Source organism: Lithobates pipiens, unplaced genomic scaffold, assembly GCF_037356315.1.
Source record: "Lithobates pipiens isolate NorthernLeopardFrog02 unplaced genomic scaffold, aLitPip1_a1.2 Scaffold_23, whole genome shotgun sequence".
NCBI lineage: Eukaryota > Metazoa > Chordata > Amphibia > Anura > Ranidae > Lithobates > Lithobates pipiens.
In genome coordinates, this window is record NW_027507785.1 from 278812315 (window position 1) to 278828958 (window position 16644).

The following is a 16644-nucleotide window of genomic DNA, read 5'->3' on the forward strand; positions in this document are numbered from 1 at the left end:
TGACGCATAGAATGTGAAGCCTTCCTTACTGTGAGGGTTACAGTTGGTAATTTTTTATTATTTTTTGTCTTTATGATATTGTTTGATTTTTTTTTTTTTTTTTTTTTTTTTTGTATGTTTTTATATAAAGGTGTCTGGAGAAGCAAATCAGACACAGATTGCCGAGGCGTTGCGTCGTTACAGTGAGCGCTCCTTCTTTGTGCGGGAGGCTCTCTTTCACCTGTTCAGTCTGACGCATATCATGGATAAAGCCAACCCAGAGATGCTGAAGGTAATAATTGGCTCCTGTCACTTTGGACAAATCGGCTGTTTTTTCCCTCTATGTAATATGTATGTATATGACATTTTTTATTTTTTATTTCCCCCCTTCCCCCCCAGTTAGTTGTGGTAGGCATGAGAAACCACCCAACAAACCTTCCTGTGCAACTAGCGGCCAGCGCCTGTGTTTTCAACCTGACCAAGCAGGATCTGGCAGCAGGGATGCCCGTAAAACTCCTGGCAGACGTGACCCACTTACTTCTAGAAGCCATGAAACATTTTCCAAATCACCAGCAGGTAGGTTCTGTACGCCTGCATCCTTCACGGGGCTGAGCATATTCTAGGAGGAACATAGTATGCACTACAAATTATAAGCAAGTTGTGTGTTTTTTTTTTTTTTTTTTCTCCTGATTATATAAAATCAAATTTGATCTTATTTTTGTTATTACCGGTACTTTATGTAGCGCCAACAATTTACACAGTGGTTATATATAGTGTAGGCACCTTTACACTATCCCTGGTATCTGCTGATAGTACAGCAGCAAGCTTTTATGTCCTGCAGACTCCTAAACATGGGAGCAGTTTGTGAACAAACGGTTAGTTTTTTGCATAGCCTTGACAGTTTAAAATGGTGACGGTCACATGACTACCCTTTGTATTTCAGTTGCAGAAAAACTGTTTGCTGTCCCTTTGCAGTGATAGAATCTTGCAAGATGTCCCATTTAACAGGTATTTCATAATTTTTCTTTTCTTTGTGGTTAGAACAGAACTTTGTACTGACTGACACATCCCAGTGCCTCATCAGATAGCTTTGTTCAAAGTTATTTTCAGACAAACAAAGCTTCAAAGCTGGCAGCTTTGCTCTCTTTGTAAGCCATTGTGCTCTAGGGATTCTTTATCATATATTTAAAGGGTAACTCCACTTTTGTGGAGAAAATAAATATATAGAATATACAATTGTGACACAAGTCATCTTGTAATGTTATTAAAAACGACCTTTCCCTTTCAAACTGTAGTTTTCTGTACAATGCAATATGCCAACCTGGAGGCAATTCTGTACATGGTTGGTGTACAGAACGCCCCTCAGAAAAGTAATTTACTGCTTTTGTGATTGGCTCACTGATTTTCCCAGAAGTCTGCATTAGGATACAAGAAAGATTTTGGGCATCTCCTGCAACAAAACAAAAATCTACTTTTCTCTTATATTCACCGACCGACACAGCTCCTCTCTTAGCCATTGGGTTGTTTGCCCTATTACTAGGCGTAGGCTTGTACTACAGTCTGTCTGATCCACCTGGAAATGGTGGCCGACGAGACCGCCATGCCTTTCTTGGGACCAGCCACGGAAACAAACAGTGAGTCTGACTTCCGAAAGGGGGCAGTGACAGACAAATACACCCTCAGAGCCCGAACCACGTCCAGAGCGTGAAGGGCCACTTCCTTAGGGTGTTTCGGCTTAGGACACAGAAATGGTAATACAATGTCCTCATTGATATGAAAAGCCGAGACCACTTTCGGCAGAAAAGATGTACTGAGGTCTGCCTGTCGGGTTGTTGCCCAAGGAACCGCCCCTTGGGCAGAACTAAGAGTTCTGAGTGTTGTGTTACAACTAATGCCTAGTATCTCCTAGTAATAGGGCAAACAACCCAATGGCTAAGAGAGGAGCTGTGTCGGTCGGTGAATCACAGAGAAAAGGATTTTAAGGTGAGTACAAAAATTCCTATTTTTGGTAAGATACTCCCAAAGGAAAATAATATCTAAAGGGATTCAGACTGTCACTTTACTCATTAGAAGCCTGCAAGTGCAACAGCTGATTGATAATTATGAAGTGTAAATTTAAAGGTGGGTGGAGAGTTTACTACCACTGATTTATAACGACATGGGAGGCATCATCCCTTAACAATAACCCCTTGAAGAACCCAATTAAAGGAGACTATATATGTGCCTCACAAGGTCAACAAACAAGAATTTAAAATCTGTATATAATTTATTTCACAATACAACTTAAAACATATAAAAAAAGTTCTTGTGAGCTACCAATATATTTTTATAGAGTGTCCACTATGTGGAACAAGGAGTTAACTTCCCTTAAAGCTGCTGACACCAGTCACGCTCCCATATGTTGTGTAAAACCAATTACATTTTTTTTATATATGTGGGTGACTATATATGATAGTCAATATTCAAACATAAAGTACAATTCATCAAGTGCTAGTAAAGTGCGAATACCCGTATATGGAATCTTATAAAAATTATGCCACACTTAGATATTTAGTATGCAATATAGTAATTCACAATCGACACCAAATTGATAAAGTGCAAGTGCAAGTGTATAAATCATAATGCATACATAATTCACTTAATATTTCACATGATGATGAAAAGTGACCTAAATAACTAGTATTCAATTGGTATATAGTACTCCAAAAGAGAAATTCTCAGTAACTTGTGGTGATACTTCAATGAGACAAATTAGTATTGCACATAATCAAAATAATCATATAATAATATTGAGTTCATATAACTATACAAAGTGCTCCAGGAACAAAAATCCTCAGTAACTTGTGATGATACTTCATGTGTGCTCCCCCTGTGTGATTGCGCTGTCCTCAAAGGTAGTGACCGCACAGCTACGTTTAATCAGATAAGCAGTAGAACCAACATTGGGCTCAAGGTTAATGGACTCTCCAAGATGTCAGATCCTTACTGTGGATATCCTCGATATGTGTAAAAAAAATAGGCTAGATAGTGAGGTACTGTTTCAACTCAAATTTATTGTGTAAAATAAACTCAATGTACTTGCATATTAGAGGTGCTTCCAGCACACCACTCTATGTACAGCATGAATAAGCAAGACCCCAATCCAATAAACTGACCATTTATGCTTCCAGCAGCCACGCTGAGAAAATGGCGCCTCTGCCGGCTCCTCCACCGTCCTGGCCCCTCCCCTACACGTGGCGACACAGGGCATGTTACGTGTCTTTAGAAACCTCTTCTTATCAAAGTGGTCATCCTTTAACCATTAACCTGTCCATAAAGCATACAATGATAGATTTGTGAATACAATCGATGTGTCGTGGTCATGTTTCGTGGGATCCCCAGCTTCTTCTGGACCTTTTTTTAGATCTCTAATATCTCCAGAAGTATTAATTTACTGAAGGAAAAAAAAGTGTGTGTAATATATTCACTCTCACTCTCACTCTCACTCTCTCTCACTCTCTCTTTCTCTCATATCGTGCATGCATAAAAATGGAAAATTGTATACTCACCTTTCCGTAATTTTCCTTTCCTGACGCATCTTCATGGCAGCACACACTGGGGTTGTGACTCCGCCCCCACAACCTGACAGGATTGGATTAACTATAAATTTGAAGGGGAGACACCCTGCTGCATTCTCTGTAAATATCATCACAAAAGAAACAGGGAGGGCAACTGTGTGCTGCCATGAAGATGCGTCAGGAAAGGAAAATTACGGAAAGGTGAGTATACAATTTTCCATTTTCCTGACGCCTTCATGGCAGCACACACTGGGAAATAACTCGCCAGTCGGGTGGGTGCAAGTAAAATATTTATTCCTTATAATGCTGAAGAATTGGCTCTAATGACGGATCTGCCGAAGTCAGCCATGGATAAATGAGCAGAATCCACCTTGTAGTGGGAAATAAAGGTATTCCTGGAGGACCACGTTGCTGCCCTGCATATTGTCTCTGGTGAGACCCTGCAATACGCTGCCCAAGAGGTAGCCACTGCCCTAGTTGAATGAGCCCTGATGTCTTCAGGAATCGCCATATGCTGGGTGGAGTAAGCTTTTTTTAATGGTTCTGACTAACCAGGATGCAATAGTGTGTGAGGAGGCGGCTTGCCCAAGCCTGGTTCCATGGGGAATGATCAAAAGAGAGTTAGTTTTCCTAAAAGAGGTGGTAGCAGTTAAATAGTTCATGATGGTTGTTTTGACATCTAGTGGATGAGGATTACCCTGATCATCTGTGAAGGATGGAAGGATGATGGTTGTAATGGAAGGAAGTTGCCACTTTGGGTATGAAGTGTTCGGAAGGTCTGAGGACTACTTTGTCAGAGAACTAACTTAATGCTTGGATCTCCGACACTCTCCTAGCTGATGTAATCACAATGAGAAAAGACAGTTTTAAAGTCAAGTCCCATAAAGAGATAGTTTCAAATGGAACAAACGGAGGAGAAGCGAGAGCATGGAGAACTATTGAAAGATCCCATGATGGAAAGACTGGCCTCCTGGGGGGTTTAATGTTTAGATAGGCTCTGTAAATTGGATTACCAATGGGTGGAATGCCCACTTAGTATCCGTTTTAGCTGACAGAGCTGATACCTGAACCTTTAGGGTACTTAAGCTTAGACCATTGTTGACCCCTGACTGGAGGAATTCCAGGACCTGAGAGGGTTCCGGAGAAAGGGAATTCCATCCTTTCTATTGTGCCATGAAGCAGAATCTTCCCCAAACCTTTGAATAGATGGTATTGGTAGTGGCTTTCCCTGGCTTGCATCAGGGTTGACTTCATGAGAACAGCCTTGCGCTCTTAGTCTAGCCCTCTCAATCTCCAGGCCATCAGGTGCAATTTCTCTGATGCAGGATGTAAAAATTGACCTTGAGACAGAAGATCCGGAGTTATTGGGAGAGGAACTGGAGGTTGAAGGCTGAGCTGTAAGAGTGTCATGAACCACGGCCCCCTGGGCCATAGTGGAATAATCGTAAATACCGTCACCGAGGATCTCCGAAGCCTGGATAGGAACCTCACAATTAACAGAGTTGGAGGGAATATATACCCCAACTTGAAGTTCCATGGGTGAACTAGACAGTCCACTCCCTCCACCGATGGGAATGAACCTCTTGACAAGAATCTGTGGCACTTGGTATTCGTCGGAGTGGCTGCTAAATCTACTTCCGGCGTTCCCCAGATTTCCGTAAGGAGGGAGAAAGTCCGAGGGTTCAACCACCACTCGTTGTTGGATAGCGTTTCTCAACTCAGGCAGTCGGGTAGTATGTTCTGTGCCGCTGGGACATACACTGCTTTTAAACTTGTTAGATGTATCCAAGCCCATTCCAAGATGGGCCGAACTTCTTCCATCAAGGTGGCACTCCTGGTACCCCTTTGCTTCTGAACATAAGACACTGCTACTTGGTTGTCCATTCGAATGAGCACATTCTTGTCCGTCAGAAATGGTGCAAATGCCCTTAAGGCATAAACGGCTTCCCTGAGCTCTAAAATGTTAGAGACCAAACCTTGAGCCTGAATATGCCACTGGCCCTGGGCTGCCTGGTCTTGATAGTGGGCCCCCCAACCCCTCTGGCAGGCATCTGAAGTGACTACTTCCGGGTCTGGAGGGACTATCGGTTTGTATTTCTTGAGATTGCTCAGGCGCGTCCACCACCATATCGATTGCTTCACCGATCTGGAGATGAAGATGGTCTGACGCATTGAGACTCCATCCCACTGCCTGAGGAATGAGTTCTGTAAGGTTCTCATGTGTCACTGTGCCCATCGCACCATGGGTATGGTTGTGGACATGGACCCTAGTACACTCAGACAGGCTCTGGCTGGTAAGTGATTCCTTGATAGCAGCTTCTGCATTTTCTGTATCAGAGGCCAGATCTTGTGGGAGCTGTATCTGGTTTGTTTTGGTGTTCAGATCTGCCCCTAAAAATATCATATTTTGTGTGGGTCGCAGACAGCTCTTTTCCCAATTGATTATCCACCCACTTCTGGAGGGTTGTAAGGAGGATCTCTCGGTGATGAGTCAACGTCTCTTGATGCTTTGCTAAAAGTAGGATGTCGTCCAGATAATGGTGGACGCGTAATCCCTTTTCTCTGAGGAAAGCCACCAATGGTAACAATACTTTTGTAAATGTCCTGGGTGCCGATGAGATGCCGAATTGGAGGCACTGGAATTGGAAATGATGTTGGTTTATGGCTAACCGGAGAAACTTTTGAAAGGCCGGATGAATTGGTATATGCAGATAAGCGTCCGATAAATCTATTGAAATCATCCAATCGCCCAGATTTATTGCTAGAAGTATGGATTGAAGGTTTTCCATTTTGAAAGCCTCCACCTTGATATCCTTGTTGAGCATCTTGAGGTCTAATACAGGACGCAAATCCCCTGTCTTTTAGCAGAAACAAGGAAGAGTAGAACCCTCTTCCCTTTTGGCATGATGGGACCTCCAGGATCGCTCCCTTTTGTTTCAATTCTGCTACGTACTTTACTAGCAGAATCCTTTGGGGTACTGAGGATGGTACTCTGGTTGCCTGGAAATGATTTGGTGGGAGTCTGTTTTTGAATTTCCACCTGTGTCCGAATCGGATTGTGGACAATGTCCATAAATCCTTTATATGGTCTGACCAGATCTTGGTGAAGTTCCTTCTGTTCCCCTGCCGGGTGGCCTTAGATTTCTGTATCCTTAGAAAAGAAGGTTTTGTGTTTTTCCAGTCCCTTCTAAATTCCCTACCAGGAGAGTAGGACCTGGACTCTCTATATTTGTCCGGAAGATTACTTCTGTGAACAGGTCCCTTCTGCGTCTCGGGTCTCCTGTCGGAGGGGATCAGGCCTGACTTCCCTCCTGTTACATTGGATAAGGCAGAGTCTAACTTGGCACCGAACAGATTTGTGCCATCATATGGAATTCTGCACCAATTTATTTTTGATGCTTTATCGGCCATCCACGGTTTGAGCCATAGCGCTCTTCTCGCTGTTACGGAGGCCAGCATAGCCCTGGCTGAAGATCTTATAATATCTACTGATGCCTCTGCTAGCTTGACTTCTTGCAGAGAGGAAATAATCTTTCCCATTTCAATGCCATCCTGTAGGTCTTTTTCTATTTTAGATGCCCATCCTGAGATGGCTGTGGCCACTGCTGCTGTGGTAATTGCTGGTCTACAGGCTCCCCCAGCCATGGAATATGCCTTCTTCAATTCTAGGTCCATCTTTCGGTCGAGCACTTTTAAAGGGTGACTCTTTTAAAGGGTACATCTTGGCTAATCTGTTTGTAAGACTAGATCTTTTGTCAGACCTCTCCCACTCGTCTTTAATGAGATCCTCCAGCTCCTCTATAAATGGGAAGGATAACGGATCTCTTTTATTATTCTTATTTTCTGAGGTTCCACCGCATCATCTTGCCAGCCGAATGCTTCTTTAACGCCTTTTGCAAAGGGTTCCACCAGGGAAAAATCAAAGCCCACTGACATCTCCTGACCCTCATCTTCAGAGGAAGATTGTGATGCCTGAGTGAGATGGGGGTCTGCTGAAGATGTACTGGGAGCAGCTCTATCTAATGCTGCTGTTGTTGTTTCCAGTATGGACTCCCGCACTGATTTTCTTATGAGGTCTGTAGCAATTCTTGCGTCTGCGACAGGCAAGTTATCTGGCAGTGCCGGAGCGCCGCATACCCAACAAGCGTTTGCTGCAGGTTGGGTGTGGCGGCTTTGACATTGTGAGGAAGGAGATCTCCTGTGACTTGATCGACTGTGGCGTGAGTAGCTATGTTGTAAGTGGCTGTGTCTTCAGTTCCATGAAGGAGATCTTGAGCGGCTCCTGCGGGACATCCTGCTAGACGTATGGCTAGACCTTTTCCCATGGCTGGAACTTGCGCCTCTTGATCTAGACGGGCTGCCAAAAAAATGCAGCATTTAACGTCTGGCACTCTTTTTTTTTTTTTTTTTTTCTCCCCTTCAATACTTACCTTGCCCGGTAAAGCCTCTTACCTAACTTGCTGATGGTGGTCTGCGTGGGCAGTGGACTCCATAGAAAAAAAAGGGGTGAAGGACAGTCTGAGATATAGAGAGAAATAATGTGTACACATATATATATATATATATATATATATATATATATATATATATATATATATATATATATATATATATATATATATATATATACACACATATATATATACATACATACACATACATACATATACACACACACACATACATATACATACATACACATATACACATACAATTCACTTATAAATATAAATATATATATTATTTATTAACAAAGTTTATCTGCAAGAAACAATATAATAACCATAATAATACATATAGGAGTCCCACAGGGACTTACCTGGAGACTGCAGAGTGATCTACATGCAGAGGCAGCAACCTTCCTTCAGTTTTGCAGATTGCACAGCAGAATCAAGAGAAATACAGCTCTGTATTTGAAAATAGCGCCATTGCGGCGGCTAATTGACGCTCTGCGCATGCACAGAAGCATCCTGAGTGTTCCAGCGCCATTTTGGATAAGGGAACACACATTAAAAACATAGGGGGAAAAAAACACTAGCACTGCACGTGCTCAGAGTGGCCGAACGACGCCATCTAGGCTGGAATTACAGCATAGAGAAAACACCACTGAAGGAGAAACAAACGGTGGCCATGACAGGGGACTACAAAAGACAGCAATCCCAAAGGTAGAGAAAAAAGGGAATATAAACCACCACTTACTATAGGAATAAAAGATGGATATTATTTAAATAAGAGGAATCAATAGGCAAAAGAAGAAGGGGAGTCCACTGCAAAGCAAAAAAGCTTCTTTAAAGCTTTGGTAATGCTAGAAATCCAGTAGCCCCTTGAGACCACCAGAGCGGGGGTTCCCTCCATAGAAGCTCCTTTAGAGACTGTACAGGAGGGACTTCCAAACAGGAGAGGCTTGAACCTGCTGGGGCGAATGCGGTAGAGGCTTATTCATCTGTAACAGGAAAACTCCGTCCGTCCAACCTGTCAGGTGAGGATAAAAAAGAGAATGCAGCAGGGTGTCTCCCCTTCAAATTTATAGTTAATCCAATCCTGTCAGGTTGTGGGGGCGGAGTCACAACCCAGTGTGTGCTGCCATGAAGGCGTCAGGAAATAGAATCTATCCTCTCACAGAGGTGGGGGGAGGGCATAATATTGAAAAATACATAAATAACATAATTTTGAAAAATATCTCCCCCCCTTTGCCTCTGTGTATATTACATTTTTTTTTTATTGGTTTAACAAATACATGTATACAATAATTCTCTTGGAACTAAGTAATAGCCATCACACACATTTATCCACAATAATATAAAAAGCCATAAACCCTTTTTGTGGTCATACCCTTGACTTGGCCTCAACTTCCTCCCCCCCCGAATGTACACCACGAGTACCAATTTTTCCCAGTCGAGTTTCTACTCCACTGGATGGGAGAGATGGAACAGAGCACCAGCGTAGCTAGGAGGGGGTTGGAGTCCTCAACTGGTCCGTCTGATAAACCCAAATATGCTAGCTAGATAAACCTACAAGGGGGGAGAGGTTCCTTCCTCTCCCTCCGTTCCTCCCACCCACACTTTACTTATTACTTATGTGGACATTTTAAAGGTCTGAGGTCCTGAAGAAGCTGTGATCCCATGAAACGCGTTGAACACAACACATATTTTAAAAGATTGATAGTTAAAGGATGACCTCTTTGTTTAAACACTTGTATGTATTAATCATGTCAAATGACATGTTTTAAAGTTGTATTGTGAAATAAGTTATATACTGTATATAAATTTCTATTCTTGAGAATTATTAAATCGCTCCCATTCACATCCATTTTGCCCATGGACACAGACAAAGTTTGTTAAAAGTTAAAAGTCTGACGGACCTAGAAATAGAACATGTTTCAAATCTTTCCGACAGACTCGAATCCGTCCGGTCGTACGTCATCACGTTCAAATCTGTCAGACTTTGGTGTGCTTGTGTGTGGCCAAGTCCGTTCGTTCAGAAAGTCCATCTGTACTCCGCCGAAAGTCCGTCGGGAAGACTGTCAGACCTAGACTGTCAAAGTCTGGTCGTGTGTACGCAGCATTACATTTTAATATTTGTGTGTGTGTCTCTAGGGAGTTGGAGAGAAGCCCTCTAAAGCCTGTTACACACTACAGTTTTTGGTTGCAAAAAAAAACGCTCAGCTCCGGTCGGAAGTTGCTGTACTAACCATGCGAGGTTAGTCGCTGATGTTGTATTCTGACAGAGGGACACGCCCCTCCAACCAGAACACTCCGATAATTGGAAGTCGTTCGGCTGCTAGTTCTCCAGCATACGTGTCTGACATTTTGTACTGGCAAATGTCTCCCCACATTCTGCCCATGTGTACGGGGCTTAATGAGGTGTTTTATCTTTTTGATCATTGCTGATAAAGGACAATGGAACCTTGGTGTCAATTTGTACAATTTTTTTTTTTTTTTTCAGATTTGATGCAGCAAAGCTTGTAATGCAGTGGTTGTGTAATCATGAAGACCAAAACATGCAAAGGATGGCGGTAGCCATTATCTCAATTCTTGCTGCAAAGGTTTGTTGATTGTGTTTTTTATTTTATTTATTCTGTTAACAATATAACCCAGATATAATGATGCACATTGAACAAATTGTATGTGCTTTTGGTTTTGCATTTCACGTTCCTGTGTCTGGTGAGGATTGTTTTAACATGCTATATCACTGTATCTGTATAATTTTATAATGACGATTATTGTCTATTTCCCATACTTGTGTAGCACCAAGATATCACATAACATAGTACATTATACCAAATGTCTCAGTATGTTTTAATTGGTGTAAGCAGCAGCTGGAAAAGAAATAATTACTCCCCCACCCCCCCCCCTTTATAAGTGATCACATTCATTCTGTTCTCAGCTGCATACGAACTGGGGGAGGAGAAGCAACAGCACACTGAGCTTCCTAGTGAATGGCTGTGGGGGAGGGGGATTCAGGATAAGTCTGATCATTGGAGGAGAGCACATGTTCAGCTTTGATCATCTTAATTTTATTTATTTATTTTTCATTAAAATGAATAAGGTTTTTTGTTAATGTGCTTCTTTGACAGCTTTCAACAGAACAGACAGCTCAGCTAGGAGCAGAGCTTTTCATCGTAAGGGTATGTATTTCACTATATAGAGGTTTCCCCTCCTAAACAGTTTGTATATGATTTTTACTTGTGTTTTTTTTTTTTTTTTTTTTTTTTTTTTTTTTTTTATTGCTTCTAAACATTTTTGTGCCCTTTTGCATTCAGCAACTTTTGCAAATAGTGCGACAGAAGACCAACCAGAGCTTGGTGGACACGACTTTAAAGTTCACCCTGAGTGCCTTGTGGAACCTGACAGATGAATCTCCAACCACATGCCGCCACTTTATAGAGAACCAGGGCCTGGAGCTCTTCATGAAGGTCCTAGAGGTAAAAAAAAAATGTACTTTTTCCAAACCTGCAAAATTAACCCTACATCCCCAATCCTAGATGTCCAGGTCAAACGTAGTTGCGAGAACTTGTTTGGTAACTTAGCAGTGTGACTAATTTTGCATGCGTAAATACTTTTACGCAAAAAAAGTATAATTAAAAGATTTCTTTCAATTAAATTTTATTTTTAAATTGATTTTGACAGTTAGTTACCTGTTGCTGGGGGGGGGGTTGTTTTTTTTTTCTCCTGTGGGAGGAGGTAAACATTATGAGGCTGAGTGCCGATGTTGTCTGGTGGGTGGAATGTTACGTGCGCAATCTGTGCCCTTTCCTGCCATACAGAATCGGTGAAGCATCTTCCAACTGCTACTGCTTGCAGGTGCATTGTGGAACTCTGTTCGGTTCATAATGTCTGCCTATAGTGACTTTGATCATCTCCAGCCATCCTCTCCTGCAACAAACTGTCTGGTTTTCACAAGTAGTTGAGACCGTGCCACATACCTATAATGGACCTATAATGTTGCCTTACCACCACATGGTCACAATCTCTAATTCTAGGCACAGGATTGGGACGAGCATGCAACAGATTTGCTGTACCTGGTGCCCCCAACTCACTTTATACTAATGGCTCATGGGGCTGCTGGCAACATGCCTACTAACAGTGCCAACATCTTCAGCCTGAAGTCATGTTGCCCTCTGCTTCTTAACATTCTATTCCATCCTCAAGTCTTTTTTTTTTTTTTTTTTTTTTTTAACTCTGTCAAAACATTTTATGGCATAAATCACCCAGTTATTTACGTGTTAGTGAGCCCTCTCCTGCAGATTCTCTCTCTCTCTCTCTTATTCCTGCAACCTTGGCAGCATTTAAACCATTGGTCGCACAGACTCTGTCTGAGTTGCTACCCATGACTGTTTAAGCCCCCTTTCACACTGAAGATGCTTTTCAAGTGTTTTAGCACTAAAAAATAGCGCCTGAAAAGCGCCTCTCAAGGCACTCTGAGTGCTTTCACACTGGGGTGGTGCGCTTGCAGGATGGGAAAAAAGTCTTGCAAGCAGCATCTTTGAGGTGGTGCGGGAGCGGTGTATACACCGCTCCTTCACCACCCCTGTTCGTTGAAATGAATGGATGGACAGCGCTGCCGAAGCACCTGAAAAGTTATTCGGCAGCACCACAACAGGGGCGCTATTAACCCTTTATTCAGCCACTAGAGGGGATTAAAAGTGCCCCACTAGCGACCGTAAAGCACTGCTAAAACTAGCTGCGCTTTACCGCTAACAACCTCTCTCTTTGCTCCTCCCCCATGACCAGTGCCCCCCTATGTGCTCTGGTGGATAGAGCACTGGGTGTTTCATGTATGAGAGCATTTGAAGAACACTCTTCTTTGTAAAAGAGGATTCTCACATTGGTGGATACAAACCTTTCATTGTTGCATGGACAATTGTTTAATATTTGGACTTTAGGTAATGCTATTAATTTCATTTTTATTTATGTTTAAATATTGCACTTGTTGTTTAATGAGCGTGGCATATGTTAAATTGAATATCTTTATGGTATGCCCTGCACTTATTTGTGTGCTTCTGGTTCTCACTAGTTTGTATTACCTTTTGCGCAGTAATTTTGTTTCTGTTTTTATAAAAAATGCAGTTGCAGCTCATCAATCCATAGATGTGGTAGCTGCACTAGTTTTTTCTTTTCTCAGACTTTTTACCCATTCATTGTCACCCAGCAATCCTGCAGGGACTGCACTCACTCATTGCATTGTCTCTGTGGAGGAGCAGTGTTATCACCCTAGGACATGAAGTGATTTAGCACTATAGAACACCTCCCCTTGCGTAACATAGGGGAAGGTGTTCTGTAGTCCAAAAAGAAGAATGCTTGGAACAGGACTAACTGATAACTTTCCGTGTCCTCTGTGCTGCACAGTTATCAGCTTACATGATTTCTGGCAGGATCAAAAGGTGTTTTGTCAGATTTATTGAAGGAACATAACCAAACTCTTTTTCAATGGTATATTTAACAGACCCAAAGGGAACAAACAAAATTAGATGATTGTTTGTTTGTTTGTTTGTTTTTACAAAGTTTACATTCAACAATTAACTTCTCCTTTTTTTTTCTCTTCTTAAGACTTTTCCCTCTGAGTCATCCATCCAGCAGAAAGTTCTGGGTTTACTGGTAAGAAATAAACAACGGCTTCATGTTTGTGTGTCTTGGAAGTGTTCTGAGCTTTGCCCCTTTGGTCATTTGTGCTTTGTTTATACCAGTCTAGGGAGTCGATCTTCGTATGGGTGATGGCACTCCTGGTAATCATGTTTGCACACCAGCAGTGATCTGTGTTTGGTTTGTGTTTCCACTGATTTCATTATAATACATTCAAGGCCTGGGACAATGAAGCAATACTTAATATATATTCTGCAGTTTTTTTGAAAAATTTATTAAAGCAACAAAAACTGTAAACGAGCACACAGCATGGCTCTGTTGACTTTCAATGTTGCAAGAAAATTATATGTAAAACCTTTAGGCTAGGTTAACACCTATGCTAATTGGATGTGGGTTTCTCTGCATTCAATTCGCATAGCAGGAGACTATGACCTCTTCTCTATGGAGCCGGTTTACATGTCTCCGGGGCGGCAGCGGTGCGCACTGCACAGAAACGCTGTGTGTCTTTGCCTTCGTTTCAGGGCAGAATTCAGGCAAAGATTCTGCCCTGATTTGCCCCTGAAATGGAGAACAGGGACGGACGGGGTTGCTGTGTGATCCGCGGCCGGTTTAGGTGTGAACTGAGCCTAAGTGGGGATGTGTTGAGACCTCCCTTTAGGGAGATTTATCCACCGTCTCTCTGTTGTCTTGGTGACTATTGTCAGAACGTAATAGAAAATCCAAAAATCTTCATATGGTGACAACTGTTTAAGAGATTTGGAGAGACTTCCTCTGACTTCTCTTGTTTCAGGAACAGGAAGTGAGGTTGCTAAAAAACTTTTAATACATACATACTGTACATACATACTGTACATACATACTGTACATACATACTGTAAATACATACATGGATACATTGCCCTGTACACAGCCTCTGTGGAGTATGTATGTATAGATGAGTGCGAATGTAATATAAATGTGGTAACTGATTTAAAGCATAGGTTCACCTTTCATAACATGTTACACCCATATTCAGTGTGTAACATGTTATGAAATGCTTTACAGGCTTCTGCACCAAAAATAATAAATGCACATTTTCCCTAATCGTCTTTCAGGACAGCCACTATGAGAGCTAGTCTCCTCCTCTTCCTCTGGAAACACTGCGCCAGCCCATAAGTTCTTACTTCCCCTGCCGGACTTCAGTTATTAGTGTTTCCTCTGGCGGGGAAACACTGTGCAGGGACCAGGCCGGTCCGTCAGGGAGGCTGTGGCCATTTTTTTCGTCAAGAACCCGGTTAAAAGAAGCAGGGGCTTCGTAAGGAGAAACTGGGTTCAAGCCATTCGAATTGACGTTCAGCTTACTTACCTCACCAAGTATTGCCACCCCTTCCTAGTCGAGCGTGGCTTCAGGTCGTGGGGGACTCCTATCGCGTCTACAGGGACGCCGCTGGCAAGCCATTCGGATTTCCCTGTACAAGGGTACAGACCGCCTTTTTTTTTCTTCTTGGAACCGTGCGGGCCGAACGACGGGCGACGTCGTATCCGGTGGAAATGAAGTCTTGACCTCGAATACGATCGACTTCCGGGTCGCGGAGCTGATAGAAGGGCTGGGCACAAGCTGGAGACGAGTCGGGAACGCGCACAGGCAGTGTGAGACTCGGTAGTAAGCAGCCACCTGCAGTCATGTCGGAAGCTGATGCTCAACCTACAGACACTACCTCCAGCATTCCTAAGGTAAAAGCACCCTGGGGAGGGGTACTCTCTATCTAGGATTGCGCCCCCCCCCCCCCATGTATGGTTCCTATCAATAGGGAGGGGGGAGGGGAGGCTCAGATCCCTGCATTTAAAGAGGGGTCTAGTGCACTCCCAGGGTTGTATCCTGAGCCTTGTAATGACTTTTTTTCTCTTTCTGTTTTTTCCTTTTTTACTTGTATTTCAGAAAGCTACGGAAAAAACTAAGTCCACGCATAGCTCTAAAAAGAAGTGTGCCTCCTGTAGGGACATTTTAGGGGAATCCTGGACAAAGGTGTTGTGTTGTGCAGAGACTGTATAGACTCCCTTGTTAAGGAAAGGGAATCTGAACAGGAGTCAGGACTAGCAGCTTCAGTCAAAGAGCTCTCGTCCACCTTCTCTTCATTTAGATCCCTGTTTGAAAAGTTTCAGCTTCCCACGGGTCCAACTTCCCAGGAAACAACCCCACCTCTAGCACAGAGTTCTGCTCCGGTTCAACCTGCTACGACAGGGGGGACAGAGTTTGCAGGCCCTTCAGGGACAGGAAGGGGACTTCCAGACAGTTCCTCTTCAGATTCCCAGGAGGGTTCAGAGGGGGAGGACCAGGATGGGGGGTCCAGGAAAACCTCCAGATATAAATTATCCCTTGATGAGGTAGAGGACCTCTTAAAGGCGATTTATACAACCCTCGGTATCCAGGCGGATAACAAACCCCTAACCCTTCATGACCAAATGTACTCGGGTTTAGGGGAACAAAAGAGAAGGGTGTTTCCAGTACACGAGGTACTGATGATAACCGTTAAAAAGGAGTGGCAGGATCCTGAGAGAAAGCCCTTCTTTTCTAGATCCCTTAAAAGAAGATTCCCATTTAAAGAGGACCCGGCATGCATTTGGAATAAAAGTCCCAAATTAGATGCAGCCTTCTCCCAGGTCTCCAGACACTCGGATCTGGCGTTTGAAGACATGGGGGCCTTGGCAGATGTCATGGACAAAAGGATTGACTCTCTGCTTAAAAAAACGTGGGACTCGGCTATCGGCAATTTAAAGCCTGAAGTGGCAGTTACAGTAGTGGCTCACAATTTAGAGCACTGGCTCTCACAGATCCAACAACATATTCAGGCAGGCACAGATAAGGAAACCATTCTGTCGTCCTTCCCTACTATGCTGCGAGGTGTCGCTTACATAGCAGACGCCTCTGCTGAGTCTGTCTGCATGTCAGGCAGAACAGCGGCTCTAGCCAATTCGACCAGAAGGGCCCTCTGGCTAAAGACTTGGCCAGAGGATAGTGCCCCCAAGGTAAAACTGTGTGGGATACC

General features: G+C 43.1%; 1 protein-coding gene across 3 annotated transcripts in view; it reads left to right on the forward strand.

Moving 5' to 3' along the window:
- Positions 1-16644, forward strand: part of ZYG11B (zyg-11 family member B, cell cycle regulator) — a 54828-nt gene that overhangs the window by 24009 nt on the left and 14175 nt on the right. For all 3 annotated transcript variants that reach the window (XR_013262401.1, XM_077453306.1, XM_077453307.1), the window contains exons 4-10: positions 131-271; positions 379-555; positions 923-987; positions 10482-10581; positions 11113-11163; positions 11299-11460; positions 13586-13633. Coding sequence is in view for 2 of the 3 variants with exons in the window: in XM_077453306.1 (XP_077309432.1) it covers positions 131-271; positions 379-555; positions 923-987; positions 10482-10581; positions 11113-11163; positions 11299-11460; positions 13586-13633 (744 nt within the window). In the remaining variant the exon portion in view is untranslated. The remainder of the gene's footprint in view (positions 1-130; positions 272-378; positions 556-922; positions 988-10481; positions 10582-11112; positions 11164-11298; positions 11461-13585; positions 13634-16644) is intronic.